Consider the following 21,192-nt stretch of genomic DNA (forward strand, 5'->3'; position numbering starts at 1 on the left):
AAGCTGTGGTTTGCAGTTAACATGTACAGCCATAATTAGCATCAGCAGTTCTGAGCTTCCCATCTGCATACACTGGGTCTGAGAGCAAACTTGACATTTAAAGCACTTTGAAAGCATATCTGTTAAAAGTTAGGTGACTGAATGAGTGAAGCTTATTTATTCAACTACTAGCTGAAATGATCAGAGACTTGCTGAAAGCTGCCATTAAAAACGTTCGAGGAATTTTATGGTTCTGATAATCTAGAAAAGATTAAGCTTTTGGTTGACCTTGTACAAATAGAGGTGTCAGATGATGCTGATCTAGAAGAATAGAATCTATGAATCAATGTTGGAGCACCAAGCAAATGGTAAGGCCTTTTTGTTTGGTAAGGTGGGTCACTAGAAAAATCCTAACTTTAAAACTAAACAAGTTCCAACTGCAGTCCATCTAGAGAGCAGGAAAAAGATTTTCCTGCTAGATGTTACTTTGGAAAACTCTGGCTATGGCTTCTATTTTTTGAAATCGTGCATGCAGACAGATGCCTGGAATAGTTCAGTTGTGCTTACCTTGCCACATAAGAGGGGCGGGGAGTAGATCTTCTGTGGGGAACCTTTTAGCAGTGTATTTTTCTGTTTGGTGCAGAATTGTTTTTCTTTTGTGAGGAACATTAGTCAGGAGAACAAAACTGGAAGCTTGCTTTTAAGGTTTTGAATGCTTTTTGACTTGACTAGTAACTAAAGCCATAGGCATAAAAGACAATAATTATTCTTTTGAGAACATATACATTGCTCGTTTTACACACAAAACAGCTTCTACACTTGTTTTACTGAAATGAATCATGAAATTCCTATTGCCTTCAGCACTCTTATTTGGAAGTCCTAGGTCTGGTCTTTGACTTGCTTGTCTGTGTGAGTGTTATTTGCCTGAAGTTTATGCATCTAAAAAACATCTGCAGGACCATCATACAAGAGAAGCTGTCAGCAAATCTGAGCAAAATTCCTGTTCCCTTTCAGCAGAGACATATAATTTGTTTGAAAAGGGTAACAGCTTAGTTTTCAAAACTCAATTTTTTTCTTTGTTAAGAAAAAATGCTTTTGGCTTCATTAATTGTTTTCTTCTTTCCCCTCATAAATCAGACCATTACCATTCCTCCTGCACACACACCTGATGCTTCAAGTAGCTAGCAGCTCCATTACTAAAGGCAGCAGCAACCTGAAAGGAAAGACTGAATTAACAGGTGTTTCTTCAAGCCGTAGATTGCTGAGGAAAATTATGTCCTGAAGCATTGCTACTTAAAAACAACAAGTATACTTTTTTTGATCTTCATGGTCCTTGGACCAGCTTTATACTTCTGCAAGAGCAATAGGAGCAAGCCATTAGCAAATAAGAATAAAGCAAGGCAAATGGAGAATTAAAACTTATCTCTTAATGGCTGGAGACTTTTAAAAGGAGATAAAACATCCTCTTTCCCCAAGGCAGATACATCATGTGTACATGTATAACAGGTGTGTGCTGCTATCATAATACAGAATAGAGACAGAGAACTCCAACAGCTTTTCTACTTTGGCTTTTGTTTTTAAGATTAAAAAACAATACATCAGACAGTTGTAGTTAAATAAGTAACCTGCATTACTTGTACAAAAATTATATAAATACAAATTTGCTGTTTTGTTTTCTCTTTAGAGAAGGAAAGCATCCTTTTAAAAAATAACAGTAATCCTTATATTACTGAGATGCTGCCAAGTCACAATTCAGAAGACAGACATGTGAAAATTAAAACCACACTGTGCAGAGGCAACACAGTGGCCCCTCCAGATCAAATCCTTTCTGTTTATCCTGTGCACAGTTACACAGATACTATGGAACATGTGATAGCTTGAGCATATTTTGCTTTTACACAAAAGAAAATACTTCCCCATGCTGCATTTTGTTAATTAATGTATCAAAAATATCCATCACATCGTCATCATCATCATTGCTATTATTATGTTATTAAGGAATTGTCCTTCATTCCATGCATAATTATAGTTTCACAAGTTAAAAACATTATCCCTCCCTCCTGTCATAATCTATAAAGCACTCTGTGCACAGTGAAGCAGATCCCCAATTAAATGCAAGTGCTATTAAAATTAAGAGAAACACACTATTACTGTTGATTTTAGAGGAACAAAATTCTGGGGAGATTAAAAAAAAAAACAAAATAGTTTTATCTGGACAAAAAATGTACAATTATTAATATTGCACTTTTTATACAAGAAATCCTAATAAATATACAGAAAAGATATACATTTACATACAGAGAAAGTCATTATTATTTTTAAATAAAAAGTTGCACTGCTGTTTTTTTTTTTTGAAGACCCATTTCAACCAAAAACATTCACTCCCAGATGTGTTTTGAAGTAAGCCAGTTTGAGACTGTTTAATGTCATGAACCTGGCACTGACCTCAATAATGGATCTCCCAGTTTTACTGAAAAATCCACATGTCATGAAAGCTGTAGCATGGCAGAACTTGAACAGCATTCATTAATATACCATAAGGCACTAGCCCCTACAGGAGGTACAGGAGAGGCACAACCAAGCCTTTCATTTAGAGAAGGTCTTGAAGCAAAACCTGAGATCAGGCAGTTCTCCTTTAAACTTCCACAATTCTCAAACTCTCTTATTTGCAGATTTCCTCTAATTTTATTTTATTTTTTTTTCTGAGCAGAGAATGCCCAGAAACTAGAATCTTGCATCACTTCACTGGCTGAATATCCACTGCAGCTGGCCAGGAGGAAAGAGTCACAGCCTACATGCAAAATCATGCAGTGAGTGTGATATTTGAGTCTTATTTTTTAGACTGTACCTTTGGGGTGTTATACATGGACTTAAAGATCTGCTTTATAGCACCTGTTTTGTAGTGGGGGGCAGCTGGAGAGGAACAAGTTGTTTACAAATTATTTGCATTAGTCCAGTGGTGTTGGTGCTAAAGCCATTCTGTTTCAACTGAGTAAAAACAACCATGATAAATCAGAATAAAGCTCTTTGCTACCAGTTAACTGAAAGGCTTGGCTGCCAGGAAAGAGAAATTTCATGTTAATAGAATAGGAAAACCCACTACCTCAAGTTCTTTTCCAAAACTCCAAGTCTGAAAGTATGACAACTTTGGGAAGTATTACCTCTTTTTTTCTAAATAATTGTTAGTAGGATGCAGTATGCAAAGTGTCTTCTGTTTATCACACACAATTTCTATCTTTCCTGCCTATGCTCTCTAAAGAACAGTGTTTTTAGGTTTGTAGTAAAGTCTGTCAAGCAGATCATACATGTTCTCTTTTTGCTAACCAATTATTAGCACCACCACTGCACCTCTGTGCTGAGGGCAACCCTTCAATCCCCAATCCTCTCTCACAACCTCCAACTGGAAACATTTTCAGGTGTGTTTTAGACCCACTTATGTTACAGATCATTGTTCAACTTCTCCAGACACCAGATCCTCTAAGGTCACAAGGATGTGCCTTGCCTGGTGCAGGAAGGAGAGAGTGGTTTAGAAATTAAAAAGGCTTCTAATCTTGGATGTAACAAATAAAGCTTAAAAAGCAAAATCACGTGCTTGTGTTTTCAAGGTAGTCTAAGAGAGATATGAGAAGTGCTCAGCAGAAGGAGACTTGGGGGTGCTGGTCAACACCTAAATATAAGCCAGTGAGTGCCTAAGTGCACAAGGTGGCCAATGGCATCCTGGCCTGTTCCAGCAATAGTGTGGCCAGCAGGGCCAGGTCAGGGATTGTCCCTCTGCACTGGGCACAGATGAAACCACACCTCCAATCCTGTGCTCAGTTCTGGGCCCCTCACTGCAGGAAAGACATTGAGGTGCTGGAGCATGTCCGGAGAAGGGCTATGGAACTGGTGAATGATCTAGAAGACATATCCTGTATGGAACAAGTGGGGCAGCTGGTATTGTTTAGCTGGGAGGAGACTCAGGGGTGACCACATTGCTTTCTACAACTGACTGAAAGGAGGTTGTCCTGAGGTGGGGGTCAGTCTCTTCTGCTGTGTTTCAAACAATAGGATGAGAAGAAATGGCCTCAAATTGTGCTGGGGAGGCTCAGATACAATATTGGGAAAAATTATTCACGAAAAAGTGGCTAGGCATTGGACTAATTTGCCCAGGGAGGTAGTGGAGTCACCAACTCAGGCAGTATCTAAAAAGAGTCTGGATGTGGCACCCACAGATAGTTCAGGGGTGGGTCTGGTAGTGATGTTAAAGTGATGTTAATGGTTGGCCTGGATAACACTGAAGATCTCCTTTGATCTTGACGATTCTTTGATTTGATAATATGATGCTAGGTTCTGACTCTGGCCCTCTTCTTCACCTGTCTCTTGAGGTGTCCCTCAGGCATGTACACAGACTGAGGGGAAGCCTCACTCCTCTTATACCCATGGTGTCATGAGTCTCTCTGACTCTTTGTGGTCTACCCTCATGATCATGTTTACCTGCATTCTGTCAGATTCACAGAAGGGAAAACTTGTCAAGTCCCTTTACAACAATGATTTTTAAGGGGATTTTTTTTTTTTTAAGGGAAATAAATAAATAAAATGAAAAAGATCATTCCATCCATCTGTATTTTCTGGAAAAGCCTTTGCTCAGTGAAGAAAAGGCTGCGATCCCCTTGTTCCTCCATTTTCATTTCGTCTGTCTTCAAGATTTTCCACAAGTCCCACAGCAACGTGACTTAAACTGGGAGAGCTGGCAGAGTTTGAGCTGCTTCACTTTCTCACAGTACCTTGTGGTGTCTCTGCACTCCACTGCCAAAGGGGAAACAAAAAGAAATGGTGATGAAGTTATGAACAAAGGATTTCTTACCTGAGAACATTCATCCTTGGGTGGCCAAGAGGACCTTTGTGTTGTGAGGTCTCACTGTGAGCATGAGTTTGACTTGCTGCAAAGACTCAGGATCGGTGAAGAACTGGTGGGCAACATTTACCTTCAGAGCCTGGGGAAAGGGCTTCTGAGGCTGCTCCAACACTGACAGTTTGTCATCTACCAATATTTTAGAGAGGCTTTAGGAGTTTCCTAACAGTTAAACCAAAGATGAAGAACTAAATGAAACTGGATACTTGTTTTAACCGAGTAGCTCAGAGACACTTTGGCCAGCTTTCCATATTTGAAGAGCCAGTGTGTGGGAGTGTTACCCCAGCTGACTGGGAGTTGTGTTGTATTTTTCACAGGTCAGAAACCACCCAGCATGAATATGTTAAGACATCTTTTGAACTCCTTAGGGCTTAGGTTCTGGTATCACTTGTACAGTTTTTGAGGCCCACAGCCTCCTGCTTTTTAGTTTGGAAAACTATCGAGTATCCCTGCAAGAGTCTGGGATTGGGACATTTCTGTATAGCAAAAAGAGGCTGGAGTGTCAGAAAAGGTCCTGCTTGATACCTGTAAACTCCCTTGTTGCTTCCATTAGGGCCCCCCAAAATCATGAGTCTGGACCTATGTAGTCCACTTTGTCTCTGCTGAGAGGGAGCATTAGAGGTGGTGTGAATTTAGGCAAGTGAGTTCTGCTACTGCATCTGCAATGCCTGGAAAGCAATTAGCTTGCAAGATAGAGGATGTGAGCATAATTTCCAAAAAGGCACATAGTCTGTTCTCTTTGTTAATTCAATTTTTTAAAATTAGTAACTTTTTTAGACCCCTGGCAGGCCAAATTCTGTTGCTTGTAAAAGAAAGTACTCTTGCCTACTGGATTGCCCATTATCCACCTACCCATAGGTCTGGCTGTGATTCATGTTTTTTTTTCTCTCTGTACCATTAACTGAAAGTTAATTGTAGAATCACAGATTGGTCTGTTGTAAGAGGTGTTGTAAGGGGATTTTAATATCATCTAGTTCCAACCCTCCTGCTGTGGACTGGGATGCCTTTCACTGGACCACTCAGAGTTGCTCAGAGTCCTATCCAACCTGTTCTAGAAAACCTTCAGGGATGGGGTATCTGCAGTGTCTCTGGGAAACCTGTGCCACTGTCTCATCACCCTCACAGTAAAGAATTTCTTCCTAATATCTAATCGAAAACGACTCTGTTTCAATTTGAAGCCATTCCCCCATGTTCTGCCACTAAATGGCCTTGTAAATAGTCTTGCTCCATCTTTCTTCTAAGTTCCCTTCAAGTACAGGAAAGCCACAAGTAGGTAACCTAAAAACAGGGCTGTACAAACCCATTTCCCTCAGCCTTTTGACATACAACAGGTGCTCCATCCCTTTGGTCAAGTCGGTGGCCTACTACGGACTTGCTCCAGAAGACTGCATGAATTATTTCTCATGCTGCTAGAAAGGGGACACAATCCCAGCACGAGCACCATTGCCAAAAGCCTCCTCAATGGGCAGCAATCCTCTCCGGGATGCTGAGCTTTAGACACTGGGTTTTGCACAGGTCTGGGCTGGAAGTTCCCCAGGATGCCCAGCTGCAAGGTGAAGCTGTGTTTCTGTGAGACACCTCCCCTTCTCTCCTACTCCTGCACCGCTCTGCCTCCCCCCTCTCAGCAAAGTACCGTGTTCACAGGGTGTGATGTTGCAGCGCTGCCAGTTTGCTGGCCTTGGCCTCCAGGAGCAGTGGTGCTCCATCACGGGCTTGTTGGTGCGGATGTGCACGCAGTCCACGCGCCGTGACTGGAAGCCGTAGTTTCCGCAAGTGGCCGTGCAGACGGTCCATAGGCTGACCCTCCAGTGCACACCACAGACATCAGTCCAGCAGTTCTGGGTGCTCAGCGGCCTGTGGGCAGGAGGGACACAGCGAGGGAGGGACAGAAACATTACATATCCCAAAGGTAATTCACTCAGAGCGCTGCATGGATCAGATCTTCAAAAGCTCCCAGGCAGGGCCAGCAGTTTTGAACTGCTCCCAAGGACCAGACCCTCAGTGGGTGCTCACTGGTATACCATCACCAGTTCAATTGACCATTTGAACTGTTTAAGGATTTGGCTGAAATTCCCCCTCCAAGGGCCAGACCAGAGATCTGCTGAAAGGTGAAAGGAGTGGTAACCAATGTGGTCCAGCAGGACTTTGTAACTTTTTTGTGGCTTTACAGCCAGTAGGAACAGAACCAATTCTCTGAAACTCTTCTTTTTCTTTCAAGACAGTCTCACAGAAGATGGTTCATATCTATTTGTCACACAGGTAGTGAAAAGGCATGAGTGAGAGCCAACAAACCAAATACATTAATATTCAGTCATAATCAGTCATGATTTACATACCTGTCTCATGTAAAGTATATGTCTTTACAATGTTGATGGTGGAGTTTATTTGCAAGAAAACAACATCTGTAGAGACCTATTTTTTCTGTTAGAGTTTGTGTTTAAGTAAGTGAGAAGACTGGCTCCTTAAGAAGATATAGCACAGCCTTGAAGTCAGGATTTGGCATGCATAGAAGATTTTCCAGTTTTTGGCCAACTGGCCTGAAGCTCCTAGGAACAAATAGGGAAGTCTGGACTATAAGCCTGATAAGATTTGTTACATATAGCTGTACAGGTTGCAGCATGACCCCTTTGTTACACAGGGGAAACCCGAAGTTTTCAAGTAAGTCACAGTCCACTAAATATCTCTGAAAAGGCTTGTAGGTTCAGACATAAGACATTTCTGTCCTACCTTGGTAAGGAACTGCATTGATCAGATGACACAGAAGTCCCATCTTTGGTCTGGCAAAATACCTGTCGGTGCTGTACAGCCAGTCGTGGTCCAATGCAAGGCCCATTACACTGGGAAAACAGAAGGTTCACTCAGGGGAGGCACAAGACAGGGCAATTTCCATTTTTATACAACTGCTAGTGATAAAAAGTGTATACTGCCATCCTGAGACTGTGAGATTTCAACTGCTTTCTGCATCTCTGTGGCTTTGAAGGCTGACTGTGCAGTCATTTTCTGCTCTACCTCACTCTCCTCCAGCAGCATTTAAACTACATTTTTGTATCTGCACTGTAGAATCATTACCTCTTCTCTTCAATAACTTAATCTTAAATACATGTTAGGGGAAATTAAATGCTCTCATGCCATTAGCCTAGAGCCTATGATCCTTACAGGAAATCTCAAGACATTACTTTTACTGTGCATTCTGCATCATGTGAATTGGCCAAATAGCTAAGAATGCATTGAACCAAGGACATATTGCACTCCATTTAATAATTTAAAAGCACTGAAGGACAATGAACAAAAGCAGGAAGCATGAGAAGCATAAAAGATATGCAAGCTTGCTCCAAAACTGAGGCTCTCCTAACATATTCAAGCTTAATCATTACATTTTAGTTTAACTCTCCTAATCCTCTCCTTTGATTAAAATATAACTTGGTATAGGTATGAAGCATGTATTTGTGCTATTTTAAAATTACATTGACTATTAGGAAAATGTTTTTCTAGGTATCTGGAAATTACATCCAGGAAAACTTGGGTTGAATAAGAGGTCATCAGCGTGAAGCAGGAATATTTGCCGGTGGATGGCTGCTGACCAATCCCTCTGCCACCTCCTCTCCCTCTTCAGTAGGAGCCCTGTTCCATACTACTATGTGCTCCTCAAATAATATGCCCTTCCACCTGCTATTTCTTTCCTCTCTGACAACTGGGAGAGAGAAGCAGTGACTGCTAGGCTTCCAGCTGCTTCCAGCCAAATGTCTTGCTGGAAATGTCATTCACTGGAGTGTATGGAGCATTTCTGTGATATCTGCAGGAGCTAGCAGTCCTCATCACCACGAACATTAAATGCAAGAAAGAAACTAATTCTAGAGATAGGAGTAGAGCAGGTTTAATTTTCTTTGTGAACTGGGGATGTTGATTGCTACACCTGCACAATGGGTGACCTGCTACCCCACAATACTACCAAGCAGGTCATCGACCCACTGAGCCAGTGGTACATTCCTAACTATGTGTAACAGTCTTCTGGCTTGGAGACTGGGCAGTCTGCAACCATGTGCAACTTGACCTTTTTCTCGTAAGCTAGGTAGAATAAATATTATATGATAATGTACAGAGATTAGGTCTAAAATTCAGAAATTAACTGAACTATCTGATTGCCTCAGCTGAGTATGATGTCATGGGGAACAATTTAGCCCATAATGGTTTCTGCAAAAATGATCGAGTCCTTTCCTGAAATTGCATAGGGAGTAAAAATTTTCTTCTTTGATATAAAGTGACAATTCCAAGTTTAACTTGTAATACAATAACTCAGTCACCTTTCAAGATTTAAATGAAGATGCTTTCAAGTAGTGACAATAACACATTCTAGTAGCTGAAGAGACTTTTTACTACCACTACTACCACTTTTTATAAAAAAAGTTGTCTTGGCTTGCAATATAGGACGTAACCAAAAGTATGTATTCTATCACCGTCTGTGGAAGCTGGGTTGGGCAGTGATCCTTATCTCTGTGGGAGACATTCTCTGCTAATGGGCCTTCTGTTAAAACCAAGTGGGGCAATCATCTTTATCTTTTCCACAAGCCATCCCTCCTCCAGGAAGATATCTTCTGCTGCTGGGCCATTAAGTCCCACTGTATGACTGATAAAATTACATCATCCCACTGGGAGATGCTCCAGCCAGAGGGAGGAGTCATGCATTTCCTACCTAGATAAAAACTGATATTTGGAGCACCAAGGCAGCCTTTTCCCACTGGATTCCAGAGGAAAACCGGACCTTTCTACATCATCACTGGACCTTTGGAGGAAAACTGCACCCTTCTATAGGACCACTGCTTCAGCTGAACCACATCTGCCACTGCAGGAGCACCGCAGCCACCATTTAATTGGACTGCTACCAACACCCTGACTGATGGGGAATCAGATTGTATTCTGACTCTGATAGTATTTTGTTGTTTTGTAATACTGTATTTCATTTTAATTTTTTCTAGTAAAGAACTGTTATTCCTATTTCCCATATCTTTGCCTGAGAGCCCCTTAATTTAAAAATTATAATAATTTGAAGGGAGGGGTTTTACACTGTCCATTTCAAGAAAGGCTCCTGCCTTTCTTAGCAAACACCTGCCTTTCAAACCAAGACAAATGTGATGCAATGTAATCTGCTAAGAGAAAATTTGAAGATCTGTAAAGCAGCAGGAAGTAGTTTGAAAATGCTTTTAGCCCTCCATTCTGTCTTTCATCAGAAAGTAAGTCAAGAAAGCTCTCACTTTTTGGTATTGTCAGGCAACATCAGCAACTTTGTAAAACTGAATTATTGTACACTCCTCCTGCCTTGAACCTTATCACAATCATCAATCCTGACTCCAGCCAGCCAAGACTAAAGCACTCTCACTGGCTGGTAAGGGGGATTAAGACTTGAAGAAGGCTATTTCCCAGATGGGTCAGTAATCACTGTAACAAGGAACTGCAGACCTTCCTGCTGGGTGACAGAGGGTCTGCACAAAAACCCTGTTCATGAGCGGCATTTCTAGTCATTGTGAGAAGCTACAGAAATCCAAGCAGGCAGTGCATCATATACAGAAAAAAAATGCTGAACATATTAGTAGCTGCCTCAAATGTCAGCAAAGATAAGATACTAGTTTCAAAAGTCATTTCCTTCATTTTCTGTCTCTTTTTTGTAGCCCACAGTATGGGACCATGTCACAGTACAAGCTGGCTTGTAACTGGGCAACTGTTTTGACCATATAAGAGAAAAGCAGCCTGGCCTGATAGGCCTCCAGGGAACAGTGATAGGACAAGATTCGGAACCAGACAGCGATTTGACCCAATGGGTTCCTGCCTGGGCTGCACGAGCTATTGGTCAGAGAGCTGGGCAGCCTGAATTTTGAACCAATCACAAGTGCTTGCCAAGGAACATTGAGAAAGGTATTTAAGATGAAGTTGAGAACAATAAAGGCCTTTCTGTCACATGGATCACTGAGTGCAGTATCTATGTCTTGGACCTGGCACCATCCATGTCACAGGACTGTCCTCGGAATGCTACTTTGGTCCTTACCTGGCCCCAGGAGGAGGCTGCCCACTCAACACAGAGCTGCCTGTTGCAGTTCTGTGTGTCCACAGGGCGCTTGGACACCAGGGCACAAGCCTCGTTGGACACTGGCACAGAGCTGCCTTTCGCTGTCAGGCGCTGGCACGTCACTCGCCGTGTCTGTATGCCTCCACCACAGCTCCGTGTGCAGGGAGACCAGGATGTGACCATCCACCTGTGAGAGAAAGGAGAGGAGGTCAGGGAGCAGGCACGTGCCACTGTCTGCAGGATCCTTGGCACCAGCTGGTCTTTATCGATTGGAACAAAGACAGGCAACAGTGGGTTGGCTCATTTTAGGGTGTGATCCTGGAACATCTGAGTGTCTTCACTGGAAAGTATTCTGAGGATGAAAACTGCAAATTTTTCATTGATTTGTCTTTCTCGAGGCTCTCTGGGCCCAGAATTAATTTTCTAGCCCCTAAAACAATTTTTAGAGGCTTAGCAAATACTTGTAGCTCTGGCACAGGGGCTGGTGGGCAAGTTTGCTCTTCCACCATGGTGCCATGGAGGTCTTGGTCACAAGCTACAGTCACAATGCTCAGCTAGCCCAGTAGCACTCCTTAGTAAGGAAAACTATCTCTGTGTATTTGCTGGAGTAGCTCACAGGCCACTTCAAACTTGCTGTGAGGGAATAGCCAAAAGCCTGCTGGGTCCTGCTGGTGCCTGTCTGCTCTGTTGTACCCCTGACAGCTGGCATAATCCAAAAAACCTGAACATTGCTCAGAACAGTTAGCCCAGGTAAGGACAGACACTATTCTTATTTCCTCTTGAGCTCAGACCATGCATTCACCAGCTGAGGCTGAGACTCTGAACCCCTGTGTACTGGCATTTAAAAAATCCAGTCCTACTAACTAGAAGTCTGTAAATAACAGAAAACAGTAGTCTAATACATTTTGTCATGGAAAGGATCATTAGGTGAAACACTCATACAGTCAGGTTTGGGAAAGTGTTAGGTAGGAATAGGGAGAATGCAACTGATTGTTAGTTTTCTGAACAGTTTTATGGTCAAGCCAGAATTCTGCTTCACTAAGTTTCTGGATACTTGGTGGTTTTGGGAGTAAAATACCGCCTATCATGTCCCTCACCAGCAGTGTTTATGATTACTTTACAAAATAGGCAATAGGCATTCTCCAGGCCCATGGAGAGACATCCGTTTCTATTTTTCTGTCTTCTGCAGGTGATTAACTCCAGCAGTCACAGAAAAATGTGTAAACAAACATATTCCCAACCTGGAAAATAAGAACACTGGTACTTTTTCATGCAGTTTGGTGAGGTTGAGACTGCAATTTCCGCACTGCTTATAAAGCTCTGGTCTGCATGTCAATCAACTTTTATTTGTAGGCTTACATCTCAGCAGTTTCTCAGGAGCTGAGGGAGGATTTGGGGTTGTGTTACAATTCAGGAAAGTTATAAATAGACATAAACCATTCCCATGGAATTTATTCTCAACAGCAAGGAAAACTGCTGCTAATGAGAATGTTTCATATTTCATCAAATCTCTTTTGGTTTCGTTCTTATGACTCAGCTCAAGCAACTCAGAAAACATTTGCCTGCAAAGAAGAGCAGGAATATATTTTAAAAGGTAATTAAACAGAATCCTGCAATATGCCCAAGACACAGCAGGAGTGGTGAATCTGGCTACTTCTCATCAGCTTGCTTAGCCCCTCTCCTTGCCTCAGCTTAGACTGTCTTTTTTAATACAAGTCTCAAATCACTGTTGAATGAGGGAAGTTGTGCTAAATTTCTCTTGAGATGCTTATTACTTTAAAGTGCTTGTATGCTGAAACTTAACATATCCACCTTGGAAATGAGGGAGAGGAGGGAGTAACACTATGAAAAATATGGAAAAACATGTTTACACATATCAGCTAAGGAGATACTGAATTACAGAAGCAGGACATTTTTAATATGAAGTGAGCAAAACACTACACTGACTCAGGATGCACTCTCTGCACCAAAGGTTGTAAAAAAGAAAAGACTTTGTGTGGGGTGACGTCAGAGAATCATTTATGTTGGAAATGACCTTTACTTATCATCAAGTCAAATCATCAACCCAGGAATGCCAAGTTCACCATTATACCATGCCCCTAAGCACCACATCTACACATCTTTTAAATATGTCCAAGGATGACAATTACATCACTTCCCCTGGCAGACTGTTCCAATGCTTGACAACCCTTTCCATGATGAATTTTCCTCTAATGGCCAATCTAAACCTCTCATGGTGCAGCTTGAAGCAGATTCCTTTTGTCTTGTCACTTGTCATTTGGAAGAGGAGGCTGACCCCCACCTTACTACAGCCTCCTTTCAGGCAATTGTAGAGTGATAAGGTCTCCTGGGCCCCATTTTCTCCAAGGTAAACAACCTCATCTCCCTCAAGCACTTCTCATGGGACTTGTGCTCCAGACCCTTCATCAGCTTCTCTGTCCTTCTTCTTTCTTGTAGTGAGGGGTCAAAAATTGAACATAGTACTTGAGATGCGCCACAGGAAGACCTAGATGTAGCCAGAAGTTTTTTATGCTGTCCTGGCTTATTTGTGTTTAGCAGTAAGTGAAAACCAGGGGACTAGTAGGGTAGAGATTTAAAATTCCAAGGCAACCACAAGCTAGCAAACTCCAAAAAGAGGCAGAACTCAGCCCCCCTCATGCCCAATAGATCTGATAAGATGTGCCCATTTTACAGAAGGTATTTCCACCCTGCTAAGGGAATTCTTTGCAGCTGCAGCTACATCTACAGTCCTGCCCATATTGATGTCAGGCAACAAAAGAACTCATAAATTCACAAAATAGCTGCAAAACTAAGCGTCTTGTCTGTTATGTTGTTGGGGCAAACTGCTATGAAGCCATGTGTAACACAAAAAAGAAATTCATAGTTCATGGGTGACAAAATTTCCATGCATTCCATGCACGATATTTATAAACAACATAGGATGTGACTGGAATCACTCAAGACACTGCAAGCTGTGAATTCTTCTTCTACCTTGTACTGACATAGTTTTCCACAAATATTGCTACAAAATCCCAACTGTCTGGATTAACCACTCAAAAACCCCCTTTTATCCATGTCCCCTCCGAAGAGGCGCCAGAGAAGCTGCAGTGGTATGATGTCCCGCCCAAAGAGCCCTTGCAGGACACCTGGCAGACGCACGCAGGGCATTTTTACAAGGGCAGACGAACCGTGAAGGGCAGTCTCTTCTGTTGCACGCGACGGGCTGCAGGGCTGGCTTGGGTGTGCCAGCGCAGTGGGATGCGTTGACTTCAGCCCCATCCAGCAAGCACCTGAGCTGGGGCAGCTGCAGCCCTCTGTGCCCGCAGGACGCAGAACAAGCCGTCAGTCTGTCCGCCGACCACTGGTACTCTGCCGGGAAGCGTGGGAGAGGCGTGTTAACACCCAAAAACTGGCAGCACGAGTTCAGCTGGAGAACAGGGAGCTGAGGATGTTCTCCAGCATGAAACACAGGGATTCAGTGAAGAGGAGCTACCTACCCCTGCAAGGCACCTGATTCAAGGCGCCCTGACTGCCTCTGGTGTAACAAACCCATTTTTCTGGTGCTTAGAAGTGTCAGGCATGGAAAGTTAATAACATGGTACGGCATTTAAGCAAAGCCAGATGTCTATGAGCATCTATATTTTCAAAGGTGTGTTATTTAATGAAGATACGGTTAGCTGTAGTTCCAGCAGTATCTATGACTCTGTGATCTTGAAACACTGTGTCTTTTACCAGACAGTTCACACAGATCATCATGTCCAGAAGATAAATGTGGGAGTTGCAACACACTCAAAATTTTATAGCAAAATTGAAGGAAAAGTTAAATTTTTCACCTCTCTGTCACTGACAATTGGCGGAATGAAAGCTGCTTATTATGTTCCAGCCCAGCTGCACCACAGTGTTCTGTGGCTTTATTATCTTTGTCTTATTTCTAGAAGATCTCTAACAATAACAGTTCTAGAAATTTTACAAGTGAAGGGTTTTCAAGGAAAAAGAGACTGTGAGACACTGACCTTTGTGTATTTACAGAGGGGCTTCTGGTCTAAGGGGTTTAAACTCTGCTGGCTCTGTCTTGGATTTCTGGACAAGAAAATTGCCCAGGCTCAACATAAGCACAGCTTGAATCTGTAAGGTGTGCCTGATGCTCAGCAGAGCAGAAATATCTGGGGTCATTTTGGTAAAATAAAACCTAGGACACTTTAAGGTACCTAGTAGTCCTGCAAATCTATATCCATGGCAATAAATCATTAAGACATCTTTTTCCTGATATGCGTGGTGATGGTTTCAGAGGGGAGAATCCAGGATGAGAAAAGCAGTGCAGGGAAATGCATGGCAAGAGCTTTTCAGGGTGAAATGACTGAAACAGAAGAGTTACCTTGTATAGCCAGGGACATTACTTGTGTGAGAGAGCCAGCCTCATTCTGAGCAAGGCAGCTGAATTCACCATCAGTGAAATCACTGACATTGAGTATCTGAAGAATCCGTCCTGCAGCCAGGAGCTGATGTCGCAGACTGAGAGGCTCACCAGAGTAAAGCCAGGTGATGTTGGGGGTTGGATGCCCATCGACAGCACAACCTAAAAAACAGGTACATGAGACAAACCTGCTGAGTACTAAACTTGGTACATGCTTTGAAGTGGTCAAAATTAGGGGAAATAGTAGATTCCATCCCATTTTCTCCTCATTTTTTAATAGTAATTCTGTACTAAGGAATACGTTCTCATCATCCAGAATAAAATCCAAAAGCCAGATAATCCACAATATGGAAAATCTCTGATCAGTTTGGAATTATCTATATCAGACCTTCTAAGGTTCCCACTATTTTGATTATCCTCATTTTGGTATTGAAGAATGTGGGATAGGGAGATTATAAATCTGGCACAAACTCAAGGACCATGCTTGAACATGCAATACATACACAACTTGGTCTCCAAATATCCTATGTAAGCCATGAGGCCACCTTCCTCTCTCTCTTTTTTAAGTATTTTTAAATGTTATTTATTGCCACTGTTATTAAAAGTCAGAAATCTTTATTACACAAAAAAGTCTGTTGAAAAACCAGAGATAAAATTGAGCCTTTACAGGGTTGCTTGGGTTGTGGAGGGTTTTTCTGTATGTTTTGTTGTTGTTTTTTGTCACACCAATGGGCAATTCTCTAAGTAATAACCAACCAAAAACAGCAACTGGAAAAACCATGATGTTCTAAAGCATTGTAAGAGATCTATGATCACCATCACAGATGATGAGATTCAAATTCTCAGTGAGTTATTTGCCTGTTGACCTGAAGGAAGTGTACCTACAAGGCGCTTTTTACTATAGTTCTCATATCAGCTGAACTTTGCCAGTTTCATAATCCACTGCAGGAAATTTGTAAGACTTGTTTAACTTGGGAAGGATAGCTAGGTTGTCTTGCCTATTTCTTGGGGAAAAAGTAAAGAACTAGGTGATTTCATTAATGTAACCCATCTCCACCAACTGCAGGCGTGGGGAGGCAGAAATGTTGTATGTGAGGGATGGCATATGTCACCAGGACTGCTTGTGGCTTAGGCTTGTCCTGCACTGCTATTCATGCCACTGAGACATGAAATGTTTCTTAAGTTTCTGCAAATCCATCTATTCTGATGGTTAGCTGGTTATACTGAAGCTTTATATTTTTTGTTTTATATTAATATGTATGTACATGAGTGACTATATCGTATACAAAAGCTCTTCTAAAAGAAGTGTTCTGCATAAACAAACATACCTATATACATCAACTTTCACATGAACATGGTTCAAAATAATGGGATAAAAGAGTACAAATTTAAAATACTAAAAAGAGAAAAGTCTTCTAAGATGAAGGAATAATCCACCAGCTGATATTTTTTCACTGCCATCTACATGTAATTTCATTTCTATTTATTATTCACTGAGACAAACAAAGATGTGAATATGAAGTCTTTGTAGCAGCACTACACACTATAGATGCTGCAACATGACATTTTTATTAGTACTCTCCCTCCCATTCTTGTTTGTCCCCCTGAGGAGAACCTTAACTAACACGCATCAGGCAAATACAGCTCCTACAATGAAATACCATCATCATTAATCTGCTCAGGAAGGTTGAAGAGTTTCATTTTCAAACATCATTAAGGCCAAATCCTTGAGACTTGCTTTGTTGCTTTGTTTAGGAACCCTTGTGTCCCTTTTGAACTTGGTTATACCTGTAAACTAATACTAGGGGACTGGGCTACTGCAGTCTGGTGCCTTTTGCTTAATCATACCTCCAACTACACTATTCCTGTGACAGAAGATACTCTCTTGCCCAACAGAACTGAAGTTCTTTTGCTTACAAAGCAGAAGATCTCACACAAAGATAGAAAAGGCCAGTGATGACCTGTGGTATGCCCCAGCCATTTTCAGGCTGAGGGGCAGATCCAGGCACTGGGAAGAAACTGTCTGCCACTTAGGAGAAAAAATACTGGGGCTCTCACTGATGCAGTGGCTTCATGGGTCTTGTTGCTGTCAAACCCTGTATCCACAGTGGGGAAGGGTGTAGGCTGGATACAACTGCTCATTGGGACTTGCTCACTTTTTTCACTTATAAGGGTGAAGAGTCTGGTATTCACTGTTATTTCTTTGGCAAGATCTAACACAGTTTTATCCTTGGCAGTTATCTCTACCCAGCACTCCCTTCCTGACAACAAAGACACAAAATTCTCCACTGCTCACTCCTTTTCCCTAATTTTGCAAGCTCTCTATTTATTCTTGCTGTTTCATTTTTCTCCCACTCTTATACTGAAAAATACCTCATGCAGCGTCCAAGTTACTCATTCTCAAGTAAATGAGTGACATGAAGGGTTTTAACCTCATAGTTTAAAGACTGTCTAAGTTAAAACCAATAGAAGACAAAGGAATACAGAGGAAATGGACAAGCTTCAAAAGTGGCTCTATGGCTTTTGCCTAGATTATTCCAATTTTTTGAAGTTTACTTGTATTTTGAGATAAGTGTAGTGATTTCCACAGGTCAGCATATAGCCATAACAACTAAAAAAGGCATGCTGTGAAGCCAGTTTTATTGTTTGCATTTGCAAGCAGGCAGCAGAGTGTGAATGCAGAAAGCAGGAAGGTCAGCTTGATGCTACACACAGGGGAGCTGAACCTGAATTTAGCATGCAGATGGTACTGGTTCATGTTGATTTTCTTAAAAAAATATTGTCAGGAAAAACAATATTGTCTTCCTAGTACTGACTATTTTACTAATCTAACGTAACATTTCTTCTTCCAAAGCATATATATATAAAATATTAGTTAAAGAAACAGCCAGTATTCAATAATATGGGGGAAAACTCCCCAAAGCTATTGCCTAGATATGAACTACCAGTGAGTAATTATTACTTAACAGTAAAACTTTACCAGTAGTACCTATCAATCACATTTCACAATATACATTTACCATGTGTATGGATGCATGGGCTGTGGGAAACATGTTTGGTTAATATCTCCTTCTCATCTTCCAGGAATAACTTTAATACCATTTAATGCAGATTACTAACTTAATCTCTATTTCCCCAGTCCCTGTGGACATTGACTCTTTCTTTTATCCTTTTGAAGCTCAAAACCCATTGCTATAATAACTAAGAAGGAAAAACTGGCTTTGTTTCCAGACAGCACAACAATTGTAGAGCTTTTGGGTATTGGAATCCTTGGGAAAATGATCAGGGAACACATTTTTGGGAATGTTTTGAGCAGTCAAAGTTCTGGCATGAGAGGCCTTTCTCCTTCAATCCTTCTCAAGTAGAGAAAGAAAATATTGCCTTCATCCTCCCTTCCAAAGGTTACTGGGACTCTGAATTCATTTAAAGTCAAGATGAGCCACTAATGTGCAAAAGCTGGAGATAGAAACAAAAATCTAATAAAAATGATATCTTCTAGTAGGGAAAATGTTAATATTTCAAGGATAATAGGGGGTATTTGGAAAGGGAAGACTGATGTTCCACAACTCTAACAGTTTCTCTAGAGGAAGGAATAAATGCACAATTCAGGCCAAATTCAGCTCCCTATTAGGCCTTTGCAACAGTTTCTGAATGGTTTTAGCTGCAGAAAGGCTCAGGACTAAGATCCTAATACTAGGAGAACAAAATACAAAACATGCACCACTTTTGCACTTTCAGACCTGATAAAAACAAGCGCAAAGGTTGTTGATTTTAGGATTCCTTTTCTTTTTGGCAGCCTGATACTGTATGGAAAACAATGGTAAAAATGTCAATTGAACTTTACAAGTATTAAATACATTTGAAAATGTAAATGAAAAAAAATACAGAACTGCCTTTAAAATAGATATTATTAAAATATAGATTATTTTCATGTCTTCATATTTGTCTAACAAATAACTCTCTACTTTACTGTTGACATGATTAGCCCCAGAAAATTTTTCTAGTATTTATTAAAGATGGAATGTAAGTGAAGACTTCAGGTCAAAATCAGGTAGTTCCTTTGATTTTGTATTTCTGTGTTATTTTACTGAACTCTGAACAGAAAAGAGTTGTGGACCACAGTACATGATGTTAAAGCAATAAATGTAATGCTCCTACAGGACTTGAAACACTACAGTATTTCGCTCTAAACTCTACATTCAAGGAAATAAAGGATGCTTTCAAAATAGAAATCAGACTAAGGATGAAGTGAAGAACTAAATGCTTAGAACAAATTGTGAGGAAGCCACAGATCAATCTGAAAAGATACAAGTTCTCATTGTTTTCACACACTGAATGAAATAAAATTTATAAAAAGCAATGGAATCTAAAAAACCCCAAAATAAATAAATAGTGTTTGTATAAATACATCTTTTACTTTTAATTTTTAAGGCAATGCAAATAACATGAATTTATGCTAGATAAGGAAAATCATATATTTAGGAATTCCTGAAATAAGCCAATTCAATTGATAACAGTAGCACTTAAACAAAACCAAACCAAACCAAAACAAAACAAAAAAAAAGGAAGGCATTTAAAGTAACTATTTATGGCTGCAAAGGTGTGGTTGAAACATATTATGCTAAACATATGACATGGCTTTTAACAGTTCTCAAAATACCTAAACTGGTTACCCAATGCCACACATGTTGTTGTTATTAGATATCACTTACATAGCATTGCAAATATACATGGTATTCACAAATTGAGTCAGGCTCATTCCCAGCCCCACAGTGGTTGTAAAGAATGTTCCCAAGTACACAGACACATGGTGGGCCATTAAAAAGCAAGAGAATTCTCAAGCTCTGGTAGTTAATGCTGTTTCCTAAAACACTCTGACAACAGAAATCCTACATGCTGAGAATCATGTATTAGTAAGGACTGTTCTGAATAAAATCAGCAATGGCAAATCAAAAATCAAAGCCTACAGTAATCAATAGCAGCATATGAATGACCACCTAAGCTAACTCTGACAGGTTTATTAAATTCATGACAAAAACTGAAAAGGAGTTAAACCGCAAACTTTGCCCTGTGGGAGTCAGCCTGACCTGCATTCCAGGTCAGGAAGGCATTACAAAGGAAGACCTGTACCCCAACCCTAGGCCTTAAGAGGAGTTTGTTTGAGTTGTGGCAATTCCAAAAAAAAAGTTCCAAGGAGTTATGGGATTGCCCTTGTTAATGCCTCATACGCATTCCCAACCCTCATTTTCCAGTTGATCATCACACTCCCAGTCCCTGGAATGTTCTCCCATCCTTGTATCCCCATTGGCCCTCAACTGATGCAGTGTCACACCCAGCCTACCCCACTGGACCCTAACCTCGACTCCACCCTCTCTCCTACCCCACATTTATACCCTGGACCTCCCTACATTCTAGTCTTTGATCACCGACTCCTACAAAGACCTTGTCCCCTTGGTTAGTGTGTTCGGATTTTTGGGCCTCATTCCATATTTACTTTCATTATTATTAAAGTATTTTATGTTGCTAAGTCACGGTTGTTGCACCACTCTTTTTTTATTTTTGCCACAATTGCCCTAATATCAGAAGAACCCTAAAAAGAACTGTTAGGGATCACTCTCACCCCCGACACTACCCCACCACAAAAATGCCTGTCAGATGGGAATCATGGAACAAACACTGAACAACAGTACAGCACAAGGAGTTCAACAAAAGACAGAGTAAGAGCTGGCACATAATGCAATTACCAAGTTCAAATGTCACTGCTGCAGCAAAAGTTTCCATATATTTCACAACCCAATACAAACTTGTAACATTTTGAAAGGTAGAGGGCAGACAGGTTTGGGAAAGGCA

The 21,192-nt window shown here is 41.1% G+C and overlaps 1 protein-coding gene across 1 annotated transcript in view; it reads right to left on the reverse strand.

Annotated features, from left to right (window-relative positions):
- Window positions 1-2,662: 2,662 nt before the first annotated feature.
- Window positions 2,663-21,192, reverse strand: part of ADAMTSL1 (ADAMTS like 1) — a 176,650-nt gene continuing 158,120 nt past the window's right edge. Inside the window, exons 25-30 of the mRNA XM_056514574.1 lie at window positions 15,304-15,504; window positions 14,117-14,297; window positions 10,908-11,115; window positions 7,598-7,707; window positions 6,504-6,724; window positions 2,663-4,764 (exon numbers count right to left, since the gene is read on the reverse strand). Of these exons, the coding sequence (XP_056370549.1) occupies window positions 4,658-4,764; window positions 6,504-6,724; window positions 7,598-7,707; window positions 10,908-11,115; window positions 14,117-14,297; window positions 15,304-15,504 (1,028 nt within the window). The 3' untranslated portion in view covers window positions 2,663-4,657. The remainder of the gene's footprint in view (window positions 4,765-6,503; window positions 6,725-7,597; window positions 7,708-10,907; window positions 11,116-14,116; window positions 14,298-15,303; window positions 15,505-21,192) is intronic.

Source organism: Oenanthe melanoleuca, chromosome Z (genome assembly GCF_029582105.1).
Source record: "Oenanthe melanoleuca isolate GR-GAL-2019-014 chromosome Z, OMel1.0, whole genome shotgun sequence".
Taxonomy (NCBI): domain Eukaryota; kingdom Metazoa; phylum Chordata; class Aves; order Passeriformes; family Muscicapidae; genus Oenanthe; species Oenanthe melanoleuca.